General features: G+C 34.4%; 2 protein-coding genes across 8 annotated transcripts in view; one reads left to right on the top strand and one right to left on the bottom strand.

Moving 5' to 3' along the window:
• LOC141461194 (epidermal retinol dehydrogenase 2-like) overlaps nucleotides 1-9,583 on the top strand; it is a 199,279-nt gene extending 189,696 nt beyond the window's left edge. For all 4 annotated transcript variants that reach the window (XM_074141993.1, XM_074141995.1, XM_074141992.1 and 1 more), the window contains one exon: nucleotides 392-9,583. In XM_074141993.1, the coding sequence (XP_073998094.1) occupies nucleotides 392-479 (88 nt within the window). In that variant the 3' untranslated portion in view covers nucleotides 480-9,583. The remainder of the gene's footprint in view (nucleotides 1-391) is intronic.
• Nucleotides 1-27,562, bottom strand: part of LOC141461195 (uncharacterized) — a 54,494-nt gene that overhangs the window by 4,148 nt on the left and 22,784 nt on the right. For 3 of the 4 annotated variants that reach the window (XM_074141996.1, XM_074141997.1, XM_074141998.1), the window contains exon 3: nucleotides 19,501-19,655. In XM_074141996.1, the coding sequence (XP_073998097.1) occupies nucleotides 19,501-19,655 (155 nt within the window). Of the gene's footprint in view, nucleotides 1-10,195; nucleotides 10,334-19,500; nucleotides 19,656-27,562 lie in introns of those variants that run through there. The other variant, XR_012462649.1, reaches the window with a different exon arrangement.

Here is a 27,562-nt window from a genome sequence, read left to right as displayed (position 1 = left end):
AATCCGTTCCTTAGTGATTACAAATGATCTTCAGAGTTGTTTACACTCTATCACCCTTGCGGCTCTTGGTAAGAATTATTTAAATTATTTAAGGAGAAATGGCTCTCTACTTAAAATAGGTTGCCGACCCCTGGCCTAGTATTATTTCCTCGATTGCATGGCTGTCTGCTGATTACAGATGGACAAAAAAAAACATTCATCCGACACCTGAATCTCTTTACCACACATTTACAATTAATTTATGAAATATTTAAAAAGTTCTGTATGATAGAAGAGTGAAATATAGTTATTCTTTCTTTAACATTTCAGAAGGATCCAAAACTGTTAAACTACATTCCTTTTAATGGTCAAAAAAACATGAAAGTGTTAATTTTTGTTTACTATTTTACAGGGCGCTGCCATCTGCCGCCGGAGAATTATGGCGAGATATGTTCTACGCAAGAATCAGTTCAATTGATAAAAAAGTGAAAGCTGTGTAATATTTAGATTGCATTTTTTATTGCATATTACAAGAAATATATGTATATTTAATTATCAACATTGTCTTAATAAAATTTAATAGAGCATTTCTATCAATAAGCTGTACAAAAAATAAATATTTTCGTTAACAAAAATCAAATAATTGATATTTAAAATTAAAATCAAATTTTATTTTTTTACAAAAATGTGATTTAATTAAGGTTTAAAAAAGTAGAAGCATTCACAAATAATGAAAACTGGATTTTGTACTTTTGTTTAGATTTTAAAGCAAATGAAACTTTCACATTAATTATTTATACGAAAATCTGGTTCAGAACAATTTTTTGCAAATTTTTTTAAGTAAAAATTAGAATGAGTTATATTTTAACAGGTTTTTATTGTAATCAAATAATTGTTTAATGTTTAGGTTCATATGGTGCCAATAATTATGTATAATAATTGTATAACCTTCCTAAAATGGTATCGTTTCCCAAAGATTACCAAGCACAGAATTTTTTTGGAACTCTTAGGCTGGAAACATAGTGGAGCGGCGAGCAAAGCGGCGATGATAGCTACTTCAAATCAAAGAGAGCGACGAGCAGCGAGCAAAGATTCGCATGCACATAGTGACGAGTTTAGTCGCGTTACTCCTTTCGACGAAACAAGATGGAGGAACTATTTTTTATATGAAAATTCTTTCTTTAAAATTTGGTATTTGCAGCAGCTTAGAAGCAGGAGCTGCAGTGTACATGACATAAATAAATCTAGAAATGAACTTGGTGAATTCCATCACTTGTACCAACACAACTTCGAGAACATCCTGGCAAGTTTTATTCGTATTTTCGAATGTCTTATCAACATTTGATTACATACTAGCCCAGTGTAACCCCATTAATCCTAGCAGTTACTTTAAGGTAACAAAATAGAAATATATGCAGATAAAAAGAAATTAGTCAATTAAAAAAAAAAACAATAATTTTATTAAATCACTACTCCATGATTTGTCGTAAATTAATGTTGTTCATCTGAAAAACTGGAGTAGTACGACGCTACAGAAGAAGGATTGGAGAATTCGTTCTGATCAGAAGTAGTAGGACGTGAAAATGTAATTTAATTTTGCCTAGTATTTAGATGAAAGTTTGCATTAAGGGATTGAGAACCAATTAAATGTAGCAAAAATTACCTGAATTCTCCATTAACTACTTGTTAATTAATTTTAACTATTAATTATTAAAAACTATTGTAGCTTCGCAAATACTAAGGTCCCACAGAGGTTTCTTTAAACAAACTAAACTAAATGTATCAATATCCATAGCCTTTGAAAAATAACCTTTACAAATTGAGCGCGATAAGAGCGAAGAAATCAAACATGTCATAACGCTTTGCTCCACTCTCTAGAGATAGCGTTGCTCTATCTTCGCTTTGCTCGTCACTATGCGCGGTCCCATATGTTAACTTGTGTTTGATTTCGCCGCTTTGCTCTTCACTATCATCGCCGCTTTGCTCGCCGCTCCACTATGTTTCCAGCCTTAGGGTGCGTTCCACTAAGCGACCGCGATCAAAACATACCTTCAGGCGTTCCACTTGGCGACCGCGGTCGTTGTGGTCGTGGCAAAAACGTCACTAATGACGTCACTATTTTCGTTCACGCGAAGCCCACAACGCCCCGATCTATAGAGCTGCGTCGAAGTGGGCGTTCAGAAATATGGCGCAATTTTTAAAACAAAATATGGCGACCGAAAAAATTATCTCATGTAAATGAAAGTATTATTTCATGTAAATAATAGAATGTGTTTCTCGAAAGTCTACTAAAAATAAATAAATAAATAATTACTTATCCCTTTACATACTAAATCACTGGATAACACAAAATCATTTACCTGAAATAACTTTTAAATTCTTCATCTGAATAAAGATCAATTACTCTGATAGCTAATAATACGTGGCTTTTCGCTTTTTACCATTGCGATTTTGTGAAATTGCATTCCACTCTTCATCGGAACTAGATAAAGAACTTTCTAAAGCATTATTAATAAATATCCAACTGTTGCCACAAAAGACATTTTAATTTTATTCAAACGTAAATTTTATAAATACTCCACTAAAATGTAATATAAAAAATTGAACTATATATATTCTTTAAATATAGGTCAACTTTACCAATAATTAATAAAGTTTATTATAACTGCTTATAAATGGGGTTTAAATTAATAAATAACCTCTTCAAGCTTCTAACTTATTTTCGAAGCCGCCATTTGTAATGTTTACATGAACGGTTAAAACGCCCACAGTCCGTTCCACTTGGGTTTTCGATCGCAACGCTCGCAAGCAAGTGGAACGGGCAAAATCGCGGTCGTGAGCGTGGTCGTTGTGGTCGCTTAGTGGAACGCACCCTTAGTGAGAAAATCTCTTTATGGAACAAAATATAGTCGCATGTAAAGTGATTTGGAATTACCGAAAACACTAAATGTTTATCTTTCTCTGTTACCAGAATATTTGAATATGTTTAAAATTTTGTTGACATTTTTAGAGTATTTTTCTATTTTATATTTGCTAACTCCGACTTGTTCACCATTTTTAATTTTTTTTTTTTTTGATTGTAATTATTAGTATAGCAGTGAGTAGTGAAAAATTATTATAGGTACAGCTCAATTTTTAATACTAACTTTAAGCAAGTGTTATGAGAATAGATTAAGATTCATCTGCATTTCAGATTGCATTTTCAAGCAAATTTTAATCAATAATTAGTTTTTTTCTTCTTTTCAATCAATTCCTTTATTTCGGTATCTGATTCCTAAATTATCTTTTAGGGATCTTTTAAAAGTTATAAGATCTTTTTAGATTAAGGTTAATTCTGTTATTTTTATTCTTCTCTCTTACAAAAACTATTTATTCTTCGTTCTATTCGACGAAGAGTGAACGATGTTGCGTCTCTTCCTCCAGTCTTCTATAACCTAATATTTTTACTGAGTAGTGAACGTTGCCCGCTACCTTGGGCTCTACTTAGACCGAAGACTATCTTGGAACCCCCACACTAGACTTAAAAGGACAGAACTAAACAGACGCTATCGACTACTTAAAATACTCTTAGACGATAGATCTAATCTCTCTCTGGACAACAAAAGACTTAATTTATACTACTATTATATTAAAACCCATCTGGGAGCATGGAATAGAGCTGTAGAATTCAACCAAAGGAGCTCTAATCTCCAAAGGATTTAATCTCTACAATCTAAAATACTTCGAACTAACTGCACACACTCCATTTTATGTCTCCAACCTGGACTATACACACAATGATCTTAACATTCCTTTTGTCACACAAGTTGCTGAAAACAAGATACAGAAAACTCCACTTCATCCTGCAATCTCATAGGTATATATCCTCCGGCACAAAAATCTTTCTTCAAGAACTCTTCCTGTTAACCCGGATAAGACGCCTTAATCTAATGTTTTGGAGTGTTACCACTGGGGTAACTTCTCCACTCGTTTGCTTCAATTTGTTTCTCTGTTATCATTGTTACTTATAGCGCCAACGCGCTGATTGTAGCAAAAATAAACGCCAAAAAAAACTGTGGCTGTGTGATGGTCACGGCCGTGTGTTGTACGTGTATACGTTTACGTAACGGGTTATATTTTTTATAATATAATTTAATAATAATAATAATATATTATTATTAAGCAGCGGTAAGTGTTTTTCTTTAGTTAGCTTCAATGAGCGCAGAAACCATAGACGATCACTCACATTACACTTATGTCTGAATGGATTGTTGACAAACGTCGTACTGAATGTGCACTAGCTTTTCCCCAATGTGTCTTCATAATCGACGATCGAACACCTTCTATGCCAATACAGTCCGTTGTCGATGTAGAAGCGATTTCATCATCCACTTGTATAATTTCAACCGCCCCAGCTGCAGATGTACTGACATTGTCGTTGATCCGCTCGGCCGCATTCATTCTTTTACGTTCCCGGCACAGCTTGACTCGGTCATATAGTGTTTTATTATTACCATTCGATTGTTCTTGAGAAGCCTTTTCCAACCGTATACGATCTCAGTATTTGGTTTTGGCTTTTCGACGCGTATAGGCCGACATTATATTTTTTTGATATTTTTTTATTCTAACACCTTATTATATTCACTGTCACTATTTTACACTAATGTTTTATGTACAATCGATAGATTGTGACGACAGCTGACGATTAAAACTGTTACGCTCAACTTCCGCTACCCCGGCGTAGCTTCAGTGGAGACGGGGTGGGCCGAGGTGTAGGCATCAGAGATAAATAAATAAAAGAAAATAAAATAAAGTGTATAACAATTGGAAATATATATATATACCTGCGTTATATTTGGGCGCCACGCCGTTTTAACATGAACTTCCGTAGTAAACGGCGAAACCTACGGGGGAAGGGGGAGCAGGAAGAAAATCAAAGAAAAGGCAAGTAGGAGTATATAATGCGTATATTAAAAACTATTAAGCACACGAAACAGAAATAACAGCAAATGCAACCTAGTTTACTTGTTCAAGTTTGAACGTTACGCTAATTACCTTAATTACGGAAGCTTCCTTACACAGACAAAAAAACTAGAACTTATATAAAAGCTGAATGTTAACACAAAAATACTAGAAATACTTTTCAAAATGAAAACCTTAATACCACAAAGAAAAATTAATTACATGCAACAAAAGAAAGAATCGAAATAGTAAAACTAGTAACTACTAAAAGAAAAGGTAAAGTTCTTTGATTGTCCAAACAGAGCCTGTCAGCAGACGCTTCTCCGGGAAACAGTTTGAATCAAAACGGGACTTACCCCAGGCCTGGTTGTTGTTCTTTTTCAGTTAGTAATTCATAGAGTGATATTTACGGAGGTGACCGCTGTCTTCTTTCTTCGGGATCCCCACGATGCTGTTCCAGAGCTCTTTCCAGCGCAGTCCTCCTCGCACTTTCTTCTTCCCTTTTCACCCTTTTTATTTTGTAGCGTACAATCCCTGCTCAGGGGTATCTTACCACGGCACTACTACTACCACTGGTAACTCACCCGCTACACAATTTTTCCTAATTTCCTAATAAGGAAAAATTAGGAATACTAATCCGGCCTAGCCGTAGAAAACAGGAAAATCCGGTCCTTCACACCGCACGCTAGCTCTCACACTCTCACACTGTCCCTCTTAGCCCTCTCCTTTCCAGAACTTCCCTAATTTCCCAACCAGGAAAATTAGAGGTCCAAATCCGGCCTAGCCGCAGGAAAAAGGTGGCCATGTGCCTCGCACCGAGCTCTAGCGCTCACTGACCCTCACCTCGTAACTATATGCCGCTCTGCTTTTTTTTCCCTTCGTCAGCAGTCCGAAGTACACCTTTACTCTATTCTGTTGTTTTGTGCATAAAAACTACGTATTGCTTATGCTAGGCTTGCATTTGCTTTATAGATTAAATTATTTAAAATTAAAATTATAACTAAATTTTGTTACCCGAATTTTAGTCGGTAACAAAACTTAAACGAACATCATAGCTTCTCCGAGTCAAAAGTTATACTAATTGCAAATCTCGATACGCAGCAAAATGATTTCAAAATGGCGGCGCTTCTCCCTCCACCGCACGCGATGCGTCACAGTCCTCGCTTATCGTAATGAATTCTTTGATCCTTTAGCTATCCAGTGGTCTAATTTAATTTTGGATGTAGACGATAGATTCGAAACTATAATGCCAAACTGTATCCCCCGATTTTGTTATCATTAGATTTTTTGGATTGCCTCCATATGATAGCAAATTTAAAGACGTATTCACGTCAAAAACAAAAAAAACATTCTATTCCTAGAACAGAATTGGGCAGGAAAATAAAATAGCTTACAAGATTGAAAAATTTACCTAAAATAAATAATTCTAGACTGAAAATTTATGCTGGATCTGTAAATAATACTTTTGTTTGACTTTATTCTATCACCGTAGTAACAAATGCTATCGAAAGTCTTATTTAAAAGAGAAACAAAGAGAAAGATGTACATTTAGGTTGTCCATGGCTTTATCCAAGTTTATCCCGCTGCATGTTCAGCCAAGTTACATGGCTCCAACTATCTGACACTTTAATGGAAATAGTTGAAACCTTGTTGACACTATCAAAATACAAATAAAGAAGGGGATCACAACTTGATCAGAATAGCAACATATTTTTCTATATATAATATACGTATATATGTGACCTATTTCTGCCGAATCGATTTTTTATTATATGCATTTTTTTGTGACTAAAGGTATACATTTTTCAAAATAAAATGAACTATGATTTAACTTTCGGAGCCAGTATTTTGTACTCATTAACAAAACATTTGTCCATGCCTTTGTAACAAGAACCAGTGCTATAATTCTACAAAAGGCAAACTCTCAATATTAACATTTTCAAGCCTGAATTTTCTTACATCCCAAGAAAAAGCTGTTAATATAATAATAATAATAATAATAATAAAGTATAATAACAGATACTACCATTTTACGAATAACTACAACAAAATTAAATCACCAGCCTAATGCTGGTTTAGGTTCCAAAAATAATCTTCTTCTTCTTCCATGGCGCTAGGACCCAATGTGGGTCTCGGCCTCCTTCAACATTGTGCGCCAGTCCTCTCTATTTTGCGCTGCCAATTTCCAATTTCTTACTCCCAGTAGGGACCTCGCATCATTAGCCACACCATCTATCCATCTCATTTTAGGCCTGCCTACTCTTCTCTTATCAAACAGCTGTGCCTCAAGCACTTTTTTAGGGGTTTCGTATCCGCCCATTCGAACGACATGACCAGCCCATCTAAGCCTGCCAATCTTAATAAATCGTACTACGTCCATCTCATTATACAGCAGGCTTAGCTCCTGATTTGATCGCAGTCTCCACGACTCTCCCTCTTTTACAGGCCCGAAGATCCTTCTGAGAATCTTTCTCTCAAACCTTAGCAAACTTTGCTCATCATTTTTGGTAAGAGTCCAGCATTCCGAAGTATAGGTCAACACAGGACGGATAAGTGTCTTGTATATCCTTATCTTGGAAGTGCGTGATATGAGCCTACTAACTCATATATTTATGTAAACCAAAAAAACACCTATTAGCCGCAACAATTCTTCTTTTTATTTCGGACTGCATGTTATTGTGGCGATCTACCTGACTTCCAAGATACACAAAACTATCCACTCCTTCAAAAGTGTGTCCTGCTACTGTAATTTGATTAAGTAGCTCAGTCTTGGTGCACATATATTTTGTTTTTTCTTCATTAACTCTCAGTCCTATACCACGAGCAGCTTTCTCCAAACTTATGAATGCTTCTTTGACTATACTGAGGGATCTACCTATCAAAAAATAATCTGCCAGGTATAAATCAATTATTCATATATTAAATATTCAAACTAACAAAAATCTTGCCTCATTATTTTATTATAAATATATAATGTTGGTGTAATTGGTCATTGGATTTGTAACTGTGAGATCCCCAGTTCGAATCCCGCGTAAATCTTTTTTTCCGATACTAAAAATACTTAAATTTGGGGCTTCCATTCCACTCCAAGAATCCAAATTTGGTGGTTGGAGTTAAGCCTTCCTAAATATTGGTAGTGATTACTTCGCTAATCACAAAATACAGTTTAAAGTTACGATAATGTTGGAAAGAACTAAGATTTATTTAATCTTATTTTATTAGACTATATACTTATTTTTATTGGCGCGGTAGTATGTATGATCATTAGCGCCCAGGGTTTTGTAAGTAGGCCTCTACTTCGTTGCAGCAATACTACTTTTCTGAGGAGTTGATTGCAAAAGGCATCTATCTAGAAGAGAAAATGAGAGCAGTTATGCTCTCGAATTCAGAGTTCTATTCTCCAGAACCAAGCTGGAGCTAATCTTGCCTCTATACAGAATGAACCAGTAAGTATTGTCCATAGGCCTACTGTGTGCAGTACATCTAAAGTGGAGTTCAATGACGTATTGGCCAACTTCATATTTACCACTGTTCTTGAGTGACTTTTTTCCAAAAAAAAAAGTTATTACTCAGAAAGTTTTAGTCCGAATTCGATTCTGATGAGACGGTTAGAAAGACAGATAAATTTTCTAAAAATTGATACCATTTCGAAGCATAAGTTATTCTCCAAACAGCCTCAATCTTCCTCCTGGATGCTGGAAAAATAAAAGTAATCGAAATTTTTGAAGAAAACTGATTAGGCCCTTATGTGATCATTATCAGACCTAGGTGCTGGCACTTTTTATAAAAGTTTCCTTGTTTAATGGGCTTTCAAACAGTATATCATTTTCCAGGATTCCTTTTATCTTCGTCTGAGAAATTACGTTTGTTTTACCAGAAAACGTGTTCACGAGCACTCAACAGTGTTAGTTTATCAAGTTGTTTAATTCATTGAAAATTCTTTTAGTTGGACAAGTAGTCAATTTTAAAGTAGGCTGTCTTAAAATAAGAAAGTCAAAGGTTATAAATTGCACTAAAAAAAAAAATTTCTAACCTCTCTGAAATATTTGAGAAAATGTTAGGAAATATTTTAAACAAGTACTATTTTTATAATCGAAGGTTAATTTGCTTAGTTTCAAATATGGTACAATAGGAAATTTGTTCTGTTGAAAACTTATCTGTTAACTGTTAGATTGGTTTCGAAATTTTCTCAAAAAAATACTTACTGATTCACCCTGTATATTATAATTATTTAGTTATTATTCACATTATTATAACTATTATTAGTAACCATTTGAATACTCTATTGGAATTATTTGCCTCACTGAATTAATAATGACGAAGAAAGGAGGGCATTACCTGTTAAAATGTTTTCCTCTAATACTTAAAAATGGAAAATTCATTTTTCCCAAAGATTACTTATATTAATTTTTAATTATACTAGTAGATAAATTTTTAAATTATAATAATGTTGCCATTAGAATTTCATACAGTTTTTTCTATAAATGTACTTTAAAGTGGTTAGATTATAGTAGATTATATCTATAGATATACATCTGCCATAATAAAAAAAAGATTAATTTTTATGTTTTTACTGTATTACATTATTTTTAGAATTATTGGTTATCTAGTGCTAAGTTGACTTTGTACAGAGATCAATTATAATGACTATTTGTTCATGTAATTTTCTTTATCCCTAAAAAATAACATTAACAGTTAACAGAAGGAGAGCTAGAAAGCACTAAAAAAGTACGGTTGACTATTTATGAGTAAACATAGAAAAATGTTATTGTATTTCAATCAAATAATAGTTGAAAATTTGCCGTAGCCAAATAATTTTTAAAAAAAAATCAATTATTTTCTTCTACATCAAACTTTAAAAATTCTATTAAGCTACCTAGTTTATAGGTAATACCTTCTAATTTCCTTAGGCACCTAAAGAGATCATTAATAGGGAAGATTCTATTACATTTCCCCCACATAAAGATGTAGACGCAGTCTCATTTACTCTCTCAAAAACACTCAAAATATGTAAATCGTAGTTTTAAAAAGAATGTGAAATTTGAAACAAAATTAAACTATTATACTTTTTTTTTTTTGGCAATGATTAATTTTTCAAAACGCAGTGTGAGTGTGAATTACTGTAAAATAAGGGCAGAAGAAACGTATCGACCATCGAATAAATTGTACCAAGTTCTACAAATTTTACAGAAGATACAGAATTTGATGAGATTTATTTTATATTAGATAAAGTTTAAATTTAGATATTTTAAACTGAATATGCTACGCTAAATACCTCCTGAATATCTACGATGATAAGAAAATTCCTTAACTTCTATGAAATTCTCGTTATTTATGATTCCTCTTGGGAACTCTCAATGGTGATGTTTTCATGAAGCACAAGCATTTACACATCTTCATTTCAAAATTAAAAAAAAAAAAAGAACACTGAATTTAATAATGCTGCAAAAAGAAAGAAAAAGACCAACCTAAGGCTGGAAACATAGTGGAGAGGCGATGATAGCTGCTTCAGATCAAAGAGAGCGATGAGCAGCGAGCAAAGATTCGCATGCACATAGTGACGAGTTTAGTCGCGTTCTCCTTTTGACAAAACAAGATGGAGGAACTATTTTTATATGAAAATTCTTCGTTGAAACTTTGGTATTTGCAGCAGCTTAGTAGTAGGAGCTGCAGTTGTACATGACATAAATAAGTATAGAAATGAACTTGGTGAATTTCATCACTTGTACCAACAACTTCGGGAGCATCATGGCAAGTTTCATGCTTATTTTCGAATGTCTTTATCAACATTTGATTACATACTAGCCCATTAATCAAAATCAAATTTTATTGTTTCTGAATAATACAACTCACAACAAAAGTTAGGCACAATATGGAAAAATTAACTAAATACAAATCTGTGTAACCCCATTAATCCTAGCAGTTACTTTAAGGTTAGAAAAGAATAAATAAAAACAAAATAGAAATATATGCAGATAAAAAGAAATTAGTCAATTAAAAAAAAAACAATAATTTTATTAAATCACTTTATTATTACTAATAATTACTAAATCAGTCGTAAATTAATGTTGTTCATCTGAAAAACTGGAGTAGTACGACGCTACAGAAGAAGGATTGGAGAATTCGTTCTGATCAGAAGCAGTAGGACGTGAAAATTTAATTTAATTTTGCCTAGTATTTAGATGAAAGTTAGCATTAAGGGATTGAGAACCAAATTAAATGTAGCAAAAATTACCTGAATTCTCCATTAACTACTAATTGTTAATTAATTTTAACGATTAATTATTAATTGTTAAAAACTGTTGTAGCTTCGCAAATATTACGGTCCCACAGAGGTTTCTTTAAACAAACTAAACCAATAAATGTATCAATATCCATAACCTTTGAAAAATAACCTTTACAAATTGAGCGCGATGAGAGCGAAGAAATCAAACATGTCATAACGCTTTGCTCCACTCTTTATAGATAGCGTTGCTCTATCTTCGCTTTGCTCGCCACTATGCGCGGTCCCATATGTTTACTAGTGTTTGATTTCGCCGCTTTGCTCCTCGCTATCATCGCCGCTTTGCTCGCCGCTCCACTATGTTTCCAGCCTAAGGCGACATGTTTTGTCTGAAATGAAGTACTCACTGTAACCAAGAAAAAACCACCCTTTGATAACCTGCTACTTGGTACAGCATATAATTTGCCAAGTGTTACAGTATAATTTGCCAAGTGTATATAAAGATCTTAGTATGTTGTGTGCGTTTAAAAGAGCTGCCCTGTGGGTTCACAACACTTTACCCAAGAATTGCTAACAAAGTCCTGTTTAAATTGTTTGAAAGTTAGAGGTTAGTGAAAGTAAATATTGTTCTTGTTAAATAAGCTATAGCTCTCAGGGTTAGGAATGATCTCTTGAAAGAGAGAGGCTTAGATCTATTACTTTAAACATGATTAAACAAAAGCTCTTTTAGTTAGTGGCAAATTGTCAAAATTTCTTTTTAAATATAAGACCTCTGTAAAAACAAAGAAACATTGGCGAAATTATTTGTGGTATTCAAACACATATATATATATAAAAATGTGCAGAGGTCCCCATAAATTCACCCTTCATTAAATAAATTAGAATCAAGTGGACTAATACATTCAGTTAACTTTAAACTATGAACATTATCGCACATTTCTTCTTTTTTTTCACTCGCTGTTGCAGTTATTTTTATATGAAATGGTTAAGACCTGCTTTTACTTAGTGGTAACCCTTTGTATGTAAAGAATTTCCTCGAACGAATAATCGTCTGGGATTTTATGATATTTTCAAAAATAATAATAATAAAAGGGATTCCTAAACTTGAAATGCAAATTCCAGCTATATATCGCAAGCAATTTGAAAATAATTGAAAACTACTGAGCTTGCATAAAAGATACTGTACTTTACACTGCAAAAAAAAAAAAATAATAATAAAAGCATACAAAGTGAATACGCTATATATGTGGTATTTTGTTTGCATTTGTAAGCAAAATTATTAGAGTAATGCTTGTGGTTATCTTGAATGTAAATACAGTGTTGCATTTAACCAATTAATTTTAATTACTTCGATACCATGATCTTTTTTTAATTTATTCTTGCTATTTGCGTTTTTGTAGTTAAAACAGAATTGTTTGTTATCTCTGTTAGTCGCTGTATAAAAATGTTGTTTACTTCGTGAAATTACATTTGAAAAAGAAATAGTAATGATAAATAAACAAAAATATCTGTGAACACAATTAATTGACAAAAAGAATACATTGCCTAACTTTCTTGGAAAGTCCTAAATGAAATTAGTGACTGAGTATCTGTTGAACTCTTATATTTTGTCCATATCTTGTGATATATTTTTGGAAATTAAGGTCCTTGCAAGAGTCCCAGCGTTTCCTAGTTGGTTGAATTTTGATTATCAGCCTTATTGTTCTATTTTTTTTATCCTGTCACTTTTGTTGAAAGTCATTCCCATTCCCGTACCGTTAATCTCTGATGGAATTCATCAGCACCGGTGTTATTCATATTCAAAGACGTTTTGAACAAGATTTACGATAGTCGTTTGTCACGCAGTTATTTACACGGACTACATATAGATAGGGCTGTCTTTTAAACTGATTTTTTTTTTTAAGAAATATGACTGCAGAAAATACGAGGGGGTACCCAAAAAAAACCGGAATTATTTTTTAAAAGCTATTTATTTACAAATTTTTTACAGAACAACCTTATCCCCTTCAAAATACTCTCCATTACAACTAATACATTTGTCCCACCGGTGCTTCCACTGTTCGAAACATTTTTTGTAGTCATCTTTAGAAATGGCTGACAGATCCTTCTTCGTTTTTTTCTTGACCTCTTCAATGTTGTCAAATCGGTGACCTTTCATGTCCTTTTTCATGCGTGGAAATAAGAAAAAGTCGCTCGGAGCCAGGTCAGGCGAGTAAGGTGCGTGGGGCAGCGGAACCATGCCATTTTTAGCCAAAAACTGTGTAACAGAGATGGCTGTGTGTGCAGGTGCATTGTCGTGGTGGAAGAACCAGTCTCCTGTTTGCCACAAATCGGGTCTTTTTTGGCGAACACTATTGCGCAATCTTTTCAAAACTTCCAAATACAAGGTTTGATTGACGGTCTGACCTGGGGGGACAAACTCTGAATGGACTACGCCTTTGGCATCAAAAAAGCAAATCAGCATTGTTTTGATGTTTGACTTGAATTGACGACATTTTTTTGGTCGGGGTGAAGATGACGTCTTCCATTGGCTCGACTGTTGCTTTGTTTCTGGGTCATAACCATAGCACCATGACTTATCACCAGTAATGACCTTTGACAGAAAGTCTGGATCAGTTTCAAGCTGTTGTTTCAAAGCACGACATGTTTCAACTCGATGTTCTTTTTGATTGTCAGTCAGAACTCGAGGAACAAACTTGGCAGCAACCCTTTTCATCCCCAAATCTTCCGTTAAAATTCGCTGAACCGAGCTCCAAGATAACCCACTACTCTCTGACAGTTGATCAATTGTCTGTCGACGGTCTGTGAACACCAGCTCTCGAATTTTTTCAACATTTTCGTCGATTCGGGCAGTTGATGGACGTCCAGAACGAGGTTTGTCATCAATCGACATGTCGCCATTTTTATACCGAGTAAACCACTCGTATACTTGAGTTTTTCCCATAGCGTCATCTTTGTAAGCTGTTTTCAACATTAAAACACTTTCAGCAGCATTTTTGCCGAGTAGAAAACAAAATTTCAGAGCTGCACGTTGTTCACTTAAACTTGCCATCATAAAAAACGAAAAAAGAACAAAACAGCGCTGGTAAAAACAATCACTGCAGATGAACAGAACAAGCCAGGCAGACAACACAGGCAGGACTGAACTGGCAAGGAATTGCGCTATACACGTCTAGCGGCAGAAATGCGTACTACATAAGCTCCATGCGCGGCAACGCAATTCCGGTTATTTTTGGGTACCCCCTCGTAAGTTGTGTAATCAGTCAAAAGTTTGGGTCAAGTTTTAGCCTCAAGAGTGTTCTGTGCTCACCTTTCTGAAGAGTTTTACCTCATTTTACTGCTGTTTTCGTCTCTTATTCATCTTTCCCGGTCAACACAATTGCTCACTATTTCGTTCTCGACTTCTAGCTTGTAATTATAGGGTTGCTCATACTGCGACAAGTTTGTCGCTTCCTTTGTCAACAACCCTTTCTCATTCATATTCTAATTAATTCTCTCAGAAAATCGTTCACCTCCTTACAAACCCAATGCTCAATTAGCATGCTCACCACTTCTCTACACATACATACTCCATAGAAGTGTATTTTTTTCGCTTATTTATTTAAAACTGTACTAAGCAGTCAACAAGTGAAACTTATAGCGATACAAGGACGCATGTTGCACTTGATAAAAGTTTTTTTTTTCTATGATTTAAGGCGCGTCAACATCTAAGGTTATTGGCGCCCGGAGCTTTTTTCAGTGCACTGCCGGCCTCCGGCCAGTGTTCTCTCGTTACAGACAACACTGTCCATCACCGGGACTGTGAGCTGTAAGAAGCTCCTAGGAAAAAGGAAGAGAAATTAAACGCCAAAAGGTACACAAATCAGCGAGGACCCAACATTTCATTAATACTTCATTAATATTTAAGTAATTCTACTGCATTAATTTTCATTAATAAGTTATTTTTTAGAATTTATTAGATATCACAGACCCTTATACTGGCCATTTTCGTCTACAAAATATATGTTCAAGTAGCACTGTAGATTGACTGTAATATCTAGTTATTTATAATAATCAAACTATTAATTACAGGTTAAAAAGAAAAACGTTATAAAAAATAAAATAAAAATATGAGGCTAAAAAATTCATAAACTTTTTTAAAAATTGCTTACACCAACATACATCAATGATTTTGTTTATTTTATTTATTTATTTTTATTTCTTAAATAAAAATCGTCGGTTTAAGTTCATTCTTCGATTAAAGTAATTGTTATTTTATGTAGTAGTCAAACGTTTATAACAACAGGTAATAATTATCTGGCTTTATCGCAAATAATATAGTTTTCTTCAATTACATTCTCCATCTAGGTGTTCTTCCCACAATGTTGTATATATGTAATATAAAGTAAATAAGATATGCATATATTTATATATTTATATTTAGGACAGCTAATTATTCCAGTATTTTACTATAAGTAAAATTAGGGGGACTAAATTAAATTACAATAGAGAAATGAATAATTATTGTTTAATAATCTACTTGTTATTAACTGTGTGTTAATTGTGCTCACGAATATTTCGGTAAGACGAATTCAAGACAGTAGCCTACTCTAACTTTATCTTTACTTTAACATGCATGTACGTATATGTGATTTATCATAATTATAACAAAAAAATAATATAAATGAAGTGGCCAGCATAAGGGTCTGTGATATCTAATAAATTCTAAAAAATAACTTATTAATGAAAATTAATGCAGTAGAATTACTTAACTATTAATGAAGTATTAATGAAATGTTGGGTACTCGCTGATTTGTGTACCTTTTGGCGTTTAATCAACCCTTATACTTAACATTTTAAACTGTAAATTTTTGTTAAGGAGATTTTTGTACCTTTTGGATAGATTTTCCTTTTTGTCTATTTTACAAAGTTACATATCTGCTTTACAGACTTTTTTAAAATTTGGAATAAGCAATTCTATCATTATAACCTGATAAGGTGTTAACTACCACTGGAGAGATCTTTTTAAAGAATGATTGTAGTTGCGGCTCCCAAACCATCCTCAATAACAATTTTTTTGAGAAAGCGTTTTGAATAACATAGGAAGGTATTTGTACGTAAATAGCAAAATTAAACTGCAATTTCAGTACTTCCTTTTAAGAGGAGTAAGAAAAATAAACTAGGATTGCAGTACTTCTCCCTACAAGGCAAAGAGGCAAAGATTTTTTAATCGAACAATTCATTGATTTAAATCGGTTCACTCATTGATAATTTAAACGATTGCAGTACTTCCTCTTAGTAGGAGCAAGAGAATCAGCAACGTAGAGGAGCTATAACCACTTATTCGAGCTGAATTTTATCAAAATCGGACTAAGCGTTATAGAAATATTGGTAATAATAGTTTTAGAAAGGGCCTTATTTGGGTGGGGCAAACTCCCCTCCTTATGAGGCACGGTGCCGAGACTTTTAAAGTGCAAATCTGTATAAAATTTCGATTCCAATGACACTTCATTCATAAAAATCGGTTCACGTGTCGATAATTTGAAACGATTGCTATACTTCCCCTTAACAAGTGTAAGAGCTGATCGCCGCATTAATGTTACGTAGGGGAGCTCTAACTCTATCATCCTACCAAATTTTATCAAAATCGGGCCAAGATTTACAGAGTAATTAGTAATAATAATTTTGGAGGGGGCCTTACATAAAGGGGGCTAACTCCTCTCCCATTCGATGTACAGCGACGGGACCCCCAAAAGGCACATCTACATAAAATACTGAATCGAATGACACCTCATTCATGAAAATCGGTTCACGCGTTTAGGCGCTACGTTGTTTACAAAAAAGGTAACAACAAGACCAACAACAACAACAAGAACAAGAACATTTTTTGAAAAAGCCGTTTTTGCTCATTTTCGGCAACTTTTTTCTCGAAACCTATTAGATCTGGGTGGTTGCAAAAAAATTACAGTTATAAAGGAGGGTTTGGAGTAAGATTTAAAGAAAATTTGGGAATTTTATCTTTTATAGAAAAAGAGAAAAAAATTGTCAAAGTTGGGTGTTTTTCAACGTTACGCTTTTTCGTGCAGTTTTTGATGGTCAACCCTTATACAACTGTCCTACCGGACAGTTTTAATAATAATAAAAATAAGCTTTTATATACGACCTAAAACTATCTAAGTCACTGTAATTTCATACGATATATCATGATAGCTCTGTTTACATCTCAATCAATAGAATAATCCATTAAGATTCTTTAACTCAAGCCATTGTAATAAAGAACCCTTCTTGCTATTACTTCACTACATGAACTGCCATTTGCGAGGTTAACAACATCTTGTACAAATAATCTATATTAATATTTAGCTTTGCACCGGAAGACAATGTTTAGTAACAATGATTCAAAGATTCATTAAATCACACTAAAAAGGACTTAAACTAAATTGCATAATAACCCATGCGGGAATGAATTAAACAAACTTTTGACTAAAGTAGATTTGACACAAATTTAAAATTCACTTGCGACTTTCGAGAAATGATTTCAAGATTTCGGATAAGTTTGTATTTTTGTGAACTTACGTTTACGTATTTTTTTATTCGTTGTTTATGTAAATATATGAATATATCAAATAAAATAATTTTATTTCGACATCATATATATAACAGGGGTGGCCAACAAGTCGATCGCGAGGCCAGTTTTGGTCGATCGTCGATCGCTCGCCGGTGATTAAATATTGTTAATAATTATCCATGTTCTTTTTATTCCCCTGGATGTGAGTTTTTTGGCTCTTTAAATGATTATTGTAGATAAGTAGTAGATAAGCCGTGTATCTATATTTCTGTACACCAACAGGGTCGTTTGAAAAGTCCGTGCAAAGTCAGAGAGATAGCACTACTGGCGCGTATCGAGGTTATGTTTAGTTAGTAGCATCTCTTGGAAGAACACACACCAAGTTTCAGCCAGATCGGTCTATTTCTTTGTGTTTGGCATTCGTTTGAATCGAGGAAGTCGAGTGATTTTCAAAAAATGGACGAAAAAGAATTTCGTGTGTTGATTAAACTCTACTTTATGAAAGGCAAAACGCCTCAGGAGACTAAAGAGAAGCTTGATAAACATTATGGTGACTCTGCACCTTCGATTAGAACAGTTTATAAGTGGTTTCAAAATTTTCGGAGTGGCCATATGGGCACAAGTGACGCTGAACGTTCTGGACGCCCTGTTGAGGTTACTACTCCAGAAATCATTGATAAAATCCATGATATGGTGATGGATGACAAAAGAGTGAAGGTGCGTGAGATTGCTGCTAGTGCTGTGGGCATCTCGAATGAACGGGTACATAATATTTTGCATCAACATTTGGACATGACAAAGCTATCCGCAAGATGGGTGCCGCGATTGCTCACGCTTGACCAAAAACGAAATCGTGTGAAGTGTTGCAAGGACGGTTTGCAGCTGTTCCAGAAGAATCCGCAGGACTTTAAGCGTCGTTTCGTCACTGTGGATGAAACATGGATACATCACTACACTCCTGAGACCAAAGAACAATCTAAACAATGGGTTACCAAGGGGGAATCTGCGCCAAAAAAAAGGCGAAGACCGTTCCTTCGGCCGGAAAGATTATGGCGACTGTCTTTTGGGATTCGCAAGGAATAATCCTCATCGACTATCTGGAAAAGGGTAAAACTATTACAGGTGCATATTATTCATCGTTATTGGACCGTTTGAAAACCGAGCTGCAAGAAAAACGCCCACGATTGGCCCACAAAAAAGTCCTTTTCCATCACGACAACGCACCAGCTCACACCTCAGCAGTTGTGGTCGCAAAATTAATGGAAATAGGGTTCCAACTCGTTTCACATCCCCCCTATTCTCCAGACTTGGCTCCCTCGGACTACTATTTGTTGCCCAATATGAAGAAATGGCTGGCGGGAAAAAGATTTTATTCAAACGAGGAGGTGATTGCAGAAACGAATGGCTATTTTTCAGACTTGGACAAATCCTATTATTCGGAAGGGATCAACAAACTAGAGCAGCGTTGGATGAAGTGTATAAGCCTAAAAGGAGACTATGTTGAAAAATAAAAAAGGTTTACCCCAAAAAATTAAGTAGTTTTTATTTTTGCACGGACTTTTCAAACGACCCTCGTACTTCTCAAAAAATAGCGTGAAATCCCTAACCTTGCTTTATTTAAATTTTACACTTGGAGTAATATTTTTTTGTTTAAATAGAATGTTTTATAATAACACAATTCATTAGTAGATGGAATTTAATGAGAGTTAATCCAAGGGCTCACAATGCCCGTGGCCCGAAGAATTATTGTAATCCCTTATATGCAAACAAATTATTTTAAAATGTATATTATGTATATAAATCTCATTACCTGAGCAATGCGAGAATATTACTCTGTGTCCTGGTGAGCTTCTCTTTGGAATATTTAGAAATATGGCAGACAAATTTTCTGGCACAACCAATGGGATCATTTTTTAAAATTTCTTTCATTTCTTGTGTATCATTTGTTAATCTTTCGCTCACCCACTGAAACAAATTAGATAAAGGATTAAGTAAATATTAATTATTAAATAGTAATCTTCAAAGTTAGATATCTGTTATGCAGACAACTACATGACTTTGTCGTACCGTAATTTTTGTGATAAAACTTTTTTCTTAAAATATAATCTACTCTAAACACAAGTAGATTATTCAGTTAAGAGGGACCTTGCTCTTAACTGATTCTCTTCAAATTTGAATTTTAATTACTTTTTTAATTCCTATTAACATTACACAGGTGATGGGACCGCTGAAATCATTTAACTTTTGACAGCAACTAAATCCATCTCTCCCCAAGAAGCATTTTTCATGGAAAATTATTCAAAATTAATGTTATAGGTTTATAGACCTACCAATTTACACAATATTTATGTGTACCCAATGTTTTAACAACAGCGATGATGCAGTTTTTGAAGAAATTAAACCAAAAAGATATACGATTCAGTCGTTTTAGAGTTATACTAACTACATAATGTCCGCAGAGACGAAGATTCATACAAATACAGACAAATTAAATATGTAAAAACCACATTTTCAGACTCTGGAAAAGGAATCGGATATCCTAGCTCAACTCAAAATCTAATATCTGGACGATTACAACAATGCCTTCTTCTAGAGTGAAAGAGAATGATAAAATGGATTAAAATTACACAGAAATGAAAAAGACTGCCCATTATATAGCACATACACGTGTGGCTATTAAATAACGTGACTGATGCTGCTACAGAAGAACTATGTATGCACCAAATCCTAACGACCGACAGCTGTGCAGCGTAAAGCCTTCTCTTTCGGATTGCAGCGTCTCACGTGTTTGTAGAGAAATCCGTCTGACCGGAAACGTCGTTTGTGTAAGAGGTGTCATGTTTCGTTTTGCCGAAAACATGATACTATGTAGTAGAGCAACGAATTGTCGTGAAATTTCACATCAAAACTTGGGTAAAACCGCTACTGAAACTTATCTTTTATTAAAAGAAGTTTATGGTGATGAATGTTTATCACGTGCGCGAGTTTGTGAGTAGTTCAAGCGTTTCCAAGATGGCCGAGAAGACGTCGGAGATGATGACTAGCCCGGGTCGTCCTTCCACGTCCAAAACGGATGAAAATATCGATTATAATTGAATCAACATTACTACCGTGAGGTGCTTGCTCAACTCCGTGAAAGAGTTAGGAAAAAAACGACCCGATTTGTGGAAGAACAAGTCATTGGGTTCTCCATCAAGACAACACGCCAGCTCACACTGCATTGTCTTGTCAAGACGTTTCTAGCCAAGTACAACATTCCAGTTTTAGGCCATCCGCCTTATTCGCCTGACCTGGCCCCATATGACTTTTATCTGTTCCCCAAAGTCAAATCTGCATTAAAAGGAACACGAGCATTTCAGTCCGTTGAAGCTGTGAAAGAAAAAGCGGCAGGAGCAGGAGCTGACAGAAAAAGACTTCCAGCACAGGTTTCGAACAATGGTAAATTCGCATGGAGCGTTGAAGAGATAGGGGAGAGGTGTATATTGAAGGTTATAATAACTAAATATGTTTAAATTTAAAATAAAATGTTTTACAGCATCAGTCTCGTTATTTAATAGCCACACCTCATTATACTTTAATATAATACGTATAAATTAATTTATAATAGCCATTTAGAGATTGCTGGAATTTAGTAACATTATTAAGAGTAAGTGAAACAGGAGAGAAGTACTAAAGGAAGGAGAGCCATTTTTTATATTTAGATTAAAAGGAACAGCTTTACAATTGGAACAGAAGCAGAGGAACATAAATTATGTTCTTGCCACTTTGTTCAGCTAATCTAAACAGGGCAGCAAATAGTTTTAAGAAAAATAAAGTACTTGGTGAAATAAATATCTTGTAAAGGAAGTTAGTTGTTTTACATAAAATATATTCAAGCTGAATACAGTTGTTAAAAGAAATTCAGGTTTAGGAAAAGTTTTTAAAAACAAGCCGTGTTAAAATCCATAGGGAATATGGAAGATGTTGTTTGAACACTCTAATAATCACAGATGTTTTGAGGAAAAGAATCTTAATCTGCTATCATCATTTTCTCAAATAATCCAGAGTCCGGTAGTTATCCTTACTAAGATTAAATATCTTAGTACGGAATAGTGGAATTAAAAAAAATAAAACATAAGCATTGTTTTAATTCAATCGTTCTTATATCAGAATTAGATATAAAATTAAAAAAATGAAATGGTGAGGCATATTGTTTAAAATGTCTGTAGATAGGATACGTTGTGTGAGTTTGAACGTTTGGTAATTTTGGGAGAGTTCGTTTAATTACCAAAAAGATACAGAGGGCAGTTGATAACGTCCTGGCTAACCTGGCTTGTGAGGCCAGAGAAGGCACCTTTGGAGGCACAGTACATGCTTTACTCGTACAAGTTGAGTAAAGTGCATTATTTGATAATTTAAGGAATAAGTTTGATCCTTTACATGAAAGATATTGCTCACTTAAATATGTGGCAGGAGGTTTCCACTTTTTTTGGTAATTAAACGCAACTCTCCCAAAATTACCAAATAATTATTAGACCTTCTTGTTTGTAACAGATGTAAAATTAATTTTTAGCCATTTTTTGTATGCTTGAGTATATCTAAAGCTCTTAACATTTGATTTTTCTTAGAAAAATCACTCGGAAAACGACTTATTTACCGATCTTAAGATAAATACTTCACTGCCTTGGCAATATTTTCAGTAGAAATGGGATGAAAAAATACATAAAAATGACCTATTGCGTGCTCTTCTTTCTCTTTGATAACAAGTTAACAAATTGAAATATGATTAATAAATACCAGATTTTGAAATAGCCTAGCACAGCGGTCGGCAACCTATTTTAAGTCGAGAGCCATTTCCCCTTAAATAATTTTAATAAATCTTACCAAGAGCCGCAAGGATGATAGTGTAAACAAACTCTGTAGATCATTTGTATTCACAAATTATTATTTTATGGTATTCAATTACGTTTAAATGTATTATATATTTATTTTCACATATTGCAAAGTAAATATACAACTAAATAAGAACTAAACCTGTGTTAGGATAAAAAGGCGGCAGTCTTATATAATTATTTACTTCATTTTAATTTAATTCTATTCAAATTTCTAACCTATTACATTTAAAATTCTTTTTAAAAAAATATCTCTACTTTAATAAATGAAATTTTAATTTTTTTCAACGAAATCAAAATATACAATATATTTTAGACAGGCTGAAGAGCCACACAGTTTGGATAAAAGAGCCGCATGCGGCTCGCGAGCCGCGGGTTGCCGACCCCTGGTAGGGGTCGGCAATCTACTTTAAGTAGAGAGCCATTTCTCCTTAAATAATTTTAATAAATCTTACCAAGAGCCGCAAGGATGATAGAGTGTAAACAAACTCTGGAGATAATTTGTATTCACAAATTATTATTTTATGATATTCAATAACATTTAAATGTTTTATATATTTATTTTCACATATTGCATAGTAAATAAATAAATAGATAATAACTAAACCTGTGTTTGAATGAAAATGGCGGCAGTCCTATATATTACGTACTGTATTTTAATAAAATTCTAGTCAATTTCAAACCTATCACATTTAAATTCTTTTTGAAAAAAATATCTTTATTTTATTAAATGAAATGTTCACTTGTTTCAATAAAATTGAAATATACTTTATATTTTGGACAGGCTGAAGAGCCACACAATTTGGGTAAAAGAGCCGCATGAGGCTCGCGAGCCGCGGGTTGCCGACCCCTGGCCTAAGAGAATAAAAAAGCTCTACTGTGGCTGTGTCATGGTAACGGCCGTGTGTTGTACGTGAATACGTTTACGTAACGGGTTATATTTTTTATATAAAATATTTTTATTTATGTATTTAGGATGAAATCAAGGAAACAAATAATTACTGTGTTACAATATAACTTTATTAATTATAGGTCTGTGATACGAAAAGTACGACACAAATGGCATACAAGGTACATCGAGATTTCTGGTAAACGTTAAATAATATAGGTATTACCTAACGTTGTTGGAGAAGTTTCAATATTAGACAAATTGAACTCGCTGAGCAAGAAGTCGAGCAATGAGCGGTTTAGAGAGACATCAACATTAAAGTCTCCAACTATCATAATTGGTGTAGTAAGATCAGGCTCGTAATCGGGTATAATTTTAGAGATGTTTTTGGAATATTTTAACAACGATCGTAACATAAAGAGTTAAATTTCTGCTAACGCCTTTTTCGTTTACTAGACAGACATCACCAGCTTTTGCGTCTTTCATTTCCAAATAAATTTCCGAAATGTCAATGTTAACTCTATTACAATCAGTGAAAGCTATTGATGTTGCGATATATGGCGACTCCACCGGCTTTGCGACTTTTACCATTCGATTGTTCTTGAGAACCCTTTTCCAACCGTATACGATCTCTGTATTTGGTTTTGGCTTTTCGACGCGTATAGGCCAACATTACATATTTTTGATAATATTTTTTTATTCTAACCCCTTTATTTTATTCACTGTCACTATTTTACACTAATGTTTATATACAATCGATAGATTGTGGCGACAGCTAACGATTAAAACTTAAACGAACATCGTAGCTTCACCGAGTCAAAAGTTTTGCTAATTGCAAATCTCGATACGCAGCAAAATGATTTCAAAATGGCGGCGCTTCTCCCTCCACCGCACGCGATGCGTCACAGTCCTCGCTTATCTTAATGAATTCTTTGATCCTTTAGCTATCCAGTGGTCTAATCTAATTTTGGATGTAGACGATAGATTCGAAACTAAAATGCCAAACTGTATCCCCCGATTTTGTTATCATTAGATTTTTTGGATTGCCACCATATTATTCAAATTTAAAGACGTATTCACGTCAAAAAAATAGAAATGGTTTTCCATCAAAGAATTCACCTTAAGGGAAAGAATTTAGAAATGGTGGACTAGCCGTAGGGGGGAGATCAAAGAGTGGTTGCAGCTTTAAAAGAAACTTAAAAAAAAAATGCGATAAGGAATTTCTCCGTTCCCTGTGTGTGGACTGGTATTCTCTTAGGGTGTCAACAGACTTCGCTCAACCATTCTCAGCCTCAGTGCAATCAATAAATTTAGCGGCATTTAAACCAAATTCACAACAAATTCAGGAAACGTTGTCAAAAGAAAATTATTCGTAGCACAGAAATCTGTAGTAAGAATGTGTTTTTTGAATCTGTGAAACAATTGGGTATCGCTTGGTTGCCTCCAATATTAATAATAGTATTTCCATTATTAAATTAATACGAGGGTCGTTTGAAAAGTCCGTGCTAAGTCAGGGAGATAGCACCACTGGCGCGTATCGAGGTTATGTTTAGTTAGTAGCATCTCTTGGAAGAACACACACCAAGTTTCAGCCAGATCGGTCTATTTCTTTGTGTTTGGCATTCGTTTGAATCGAGGAAGTCGAGTGATTTTCAAAAAATGGACGAAAAAGAATTTCGTGTATTGATTAAACACTACTTTATGAAAGGTAATACGCCTCAGGAGACTACAGAGAAGCTTGATAAACATTATGGTGACTCTGCACCTTCGATTAGAACAGTTTATAAGTGGTTTCAAAATTTTCGGAGTGGCCATATGGGCACAAGTGACGCTGAACGTTCTGGACGCCCTGTTGAGGTTACTACTCCAGAAATCATTGATAAAATCCATGATATGGTGATGGATGACAGAAGAGTGAAGGTGCGTGAGATTGCTAGTGCTGTGGGCATCTCGAATGAACGGGTACATAATATTTTGCATCAACATTTGGACATGACAAAGCTATCCTCAAGATGGGTGCCACGATTGCTCACGCTTGACCAAAAACGAAATCGTGTGAAGTGTTGCAAGGACGGTTTGCAGCTGTTCCAGAAGAATCCGCAGGACTTTAAGCGTCGTTTCGTCACATGTGGATGAAACATGGATACATCACTACACTCCTGAGACCAAAGAACAATCTAAACAATGGGTTACCAAGGGGGAATCTGCGCCAAAAAAAGGCGAAGACCGTTCCTTCGGCCGGAAAGATTATGGCGACTGTCTTTTGGTATTCGCAAGGAATAATCCTCATCGACTATCTGGAAAAGGGTAAAACTATTACAGGTGCATATTATTCATCGTTATTGGACCGTTTGAAAACCGAGCTGCAAGAAAAACGTCCACGATTGGCCCACAAAAAAGTCCTTTTCCATCACGACAACGCACCAGCTCACACCTCAGCAGTTGTGGTCGCAAAATTAATGGAAATAGGGTTCCAAATCGTTTCACATCCCCCCTATTCTCCAGACTTGGCTCCCTCGGACTACTATTTGTTCCCCAATATGAAGAAATGGCTGGCGGGAAAAAGATTTTATTCAAACGAGGAGGTGATTGTAGAAACGAATGGCTATTTTTCAGACTTGGACAAATCCTATTATTCGGAAGGGATCAACAAACTAGAGCAGCGTTGGACGAAGTGTATAAGCCTAAAAGGAGACTATGTTGAAAAATAAAAAAGGTTTACCCCAAAAAATTAAGTAGTTTTTATTTTTGCACGGACTTTTCAAACGACCCTCGTATATATGTACGATAGATATTGACAAAGTAAAAATATCTTTAAAAACAATTTCCTTTTCTCCATTTTGGACTTTACAGACCTGATATCATTTAATCTGTTTTCTTTCACTGGATACTTACGTAATAAGGAAAAAAAAAATCTTTCAATTTTACGAAAAATTCTTGATAATATAATTAAATATTTGAGGTAATATTCTTTTTCTTATTTTTTTATACTGTTTCTATTTTTGTAAAAATTCTTTTTATAATATCTCTGGGTTGAGTTTGTTTTTTATTGATAGGGCCACGTAAATTATAAAGATTTTGTGTTTATTTATTTTTTTGGTTTTTTAATACAAGGTTCTCTACTAATGTTTTGTCCAATCATTTTAACAACCACTCTTCTTAATGAAATATTATAAAATGTGTTGTAATGAAAGAATAATATATTGAAAAAAAATATACATACAGGGTGTCCCAAGCTAAATGGATAACGACTTTTTCTCGGAAACTAAGATAGCTAGAAAAAAAACTAAAAAATACGTGTTCCCTTAGTTTTTTGTTTGGAATCCAAATTTAATTTGTAAATTTTTTTCGGTGCTTCCAGAAGCGAGATACAGGCACCAACTTCATTTTTTCAAATGGGGAGGTGTGGTTTTTATTTCAGAAATAGATTCTTCGTGTCGATATAACACCATCAGGCATGTACAGAGATATCTCGATAGGCAATTTGATGGACGTGTTATATCGACATTTATATATTGACAAGGGGAACAATGGGCATTTGGATTGCCTACGTTCCTTCCCCTTTCTGGTAGAATCGCCCGTCTAAAACAATCTATATCGACACGGGGGGCGATTCAGTGGCCACCTCGTTCACCGGATTTGACACCTATGGACTATTTTCTTTGGGTATACCTGAAAAACACCTTGTTTCATAAGGTTTTTCTTATTTCTGCTTATCTAAAAGCATTTCTAAATTTAGGTGTATCAGAATCAAGCCGGGATTGCATCTGTAGATGAACTAAAGCAGAGAATAATAGATGCCTGTAACTCGATTAAAGCGAAATCAATTTCTTTGGCAGTAAGAGACAATTGGCAGGAAAGAGCATGTCTATGCATCTCTAATGGTGAAGGCCATTTCGAGCATGATCTGTAATATTAATGAGGAGTAAAATTTATAATAAAATAATACTTTTCTTCTTATTCAATCAAAAAACCGTTATAATATTATCATTTTGAAATTTCTTATAAGAATCATGTTTTCATTCATAACTTGTAAAATATCGCTCACAGAAAAAAACCGTTCGAGTAAATTTTTCTTTAAAAAATAGAGGAATCTACTCCTTAAATAAAAA

The sequence above is a fragment of the Rhodnius prolixus genome, unplaced genomic scaffold (assembly GCF_049639745.1).
Source record: "Rhodnius prolixus isolate KJV_2025 unplaced genomic scaffold, Rpr scaffold_6, whole genome shotgun sequence".
NCBI lineage: Eukaryota > Metazoa > Arthropoda > Insecta > Hemiptera > Reduviidae > Rhodnius > Rhodnius prolixus.
Note: the sequence above shows the minus strand (reverse complement) of the source record. Positions and strands in the feature narration are given on the sequence as shown.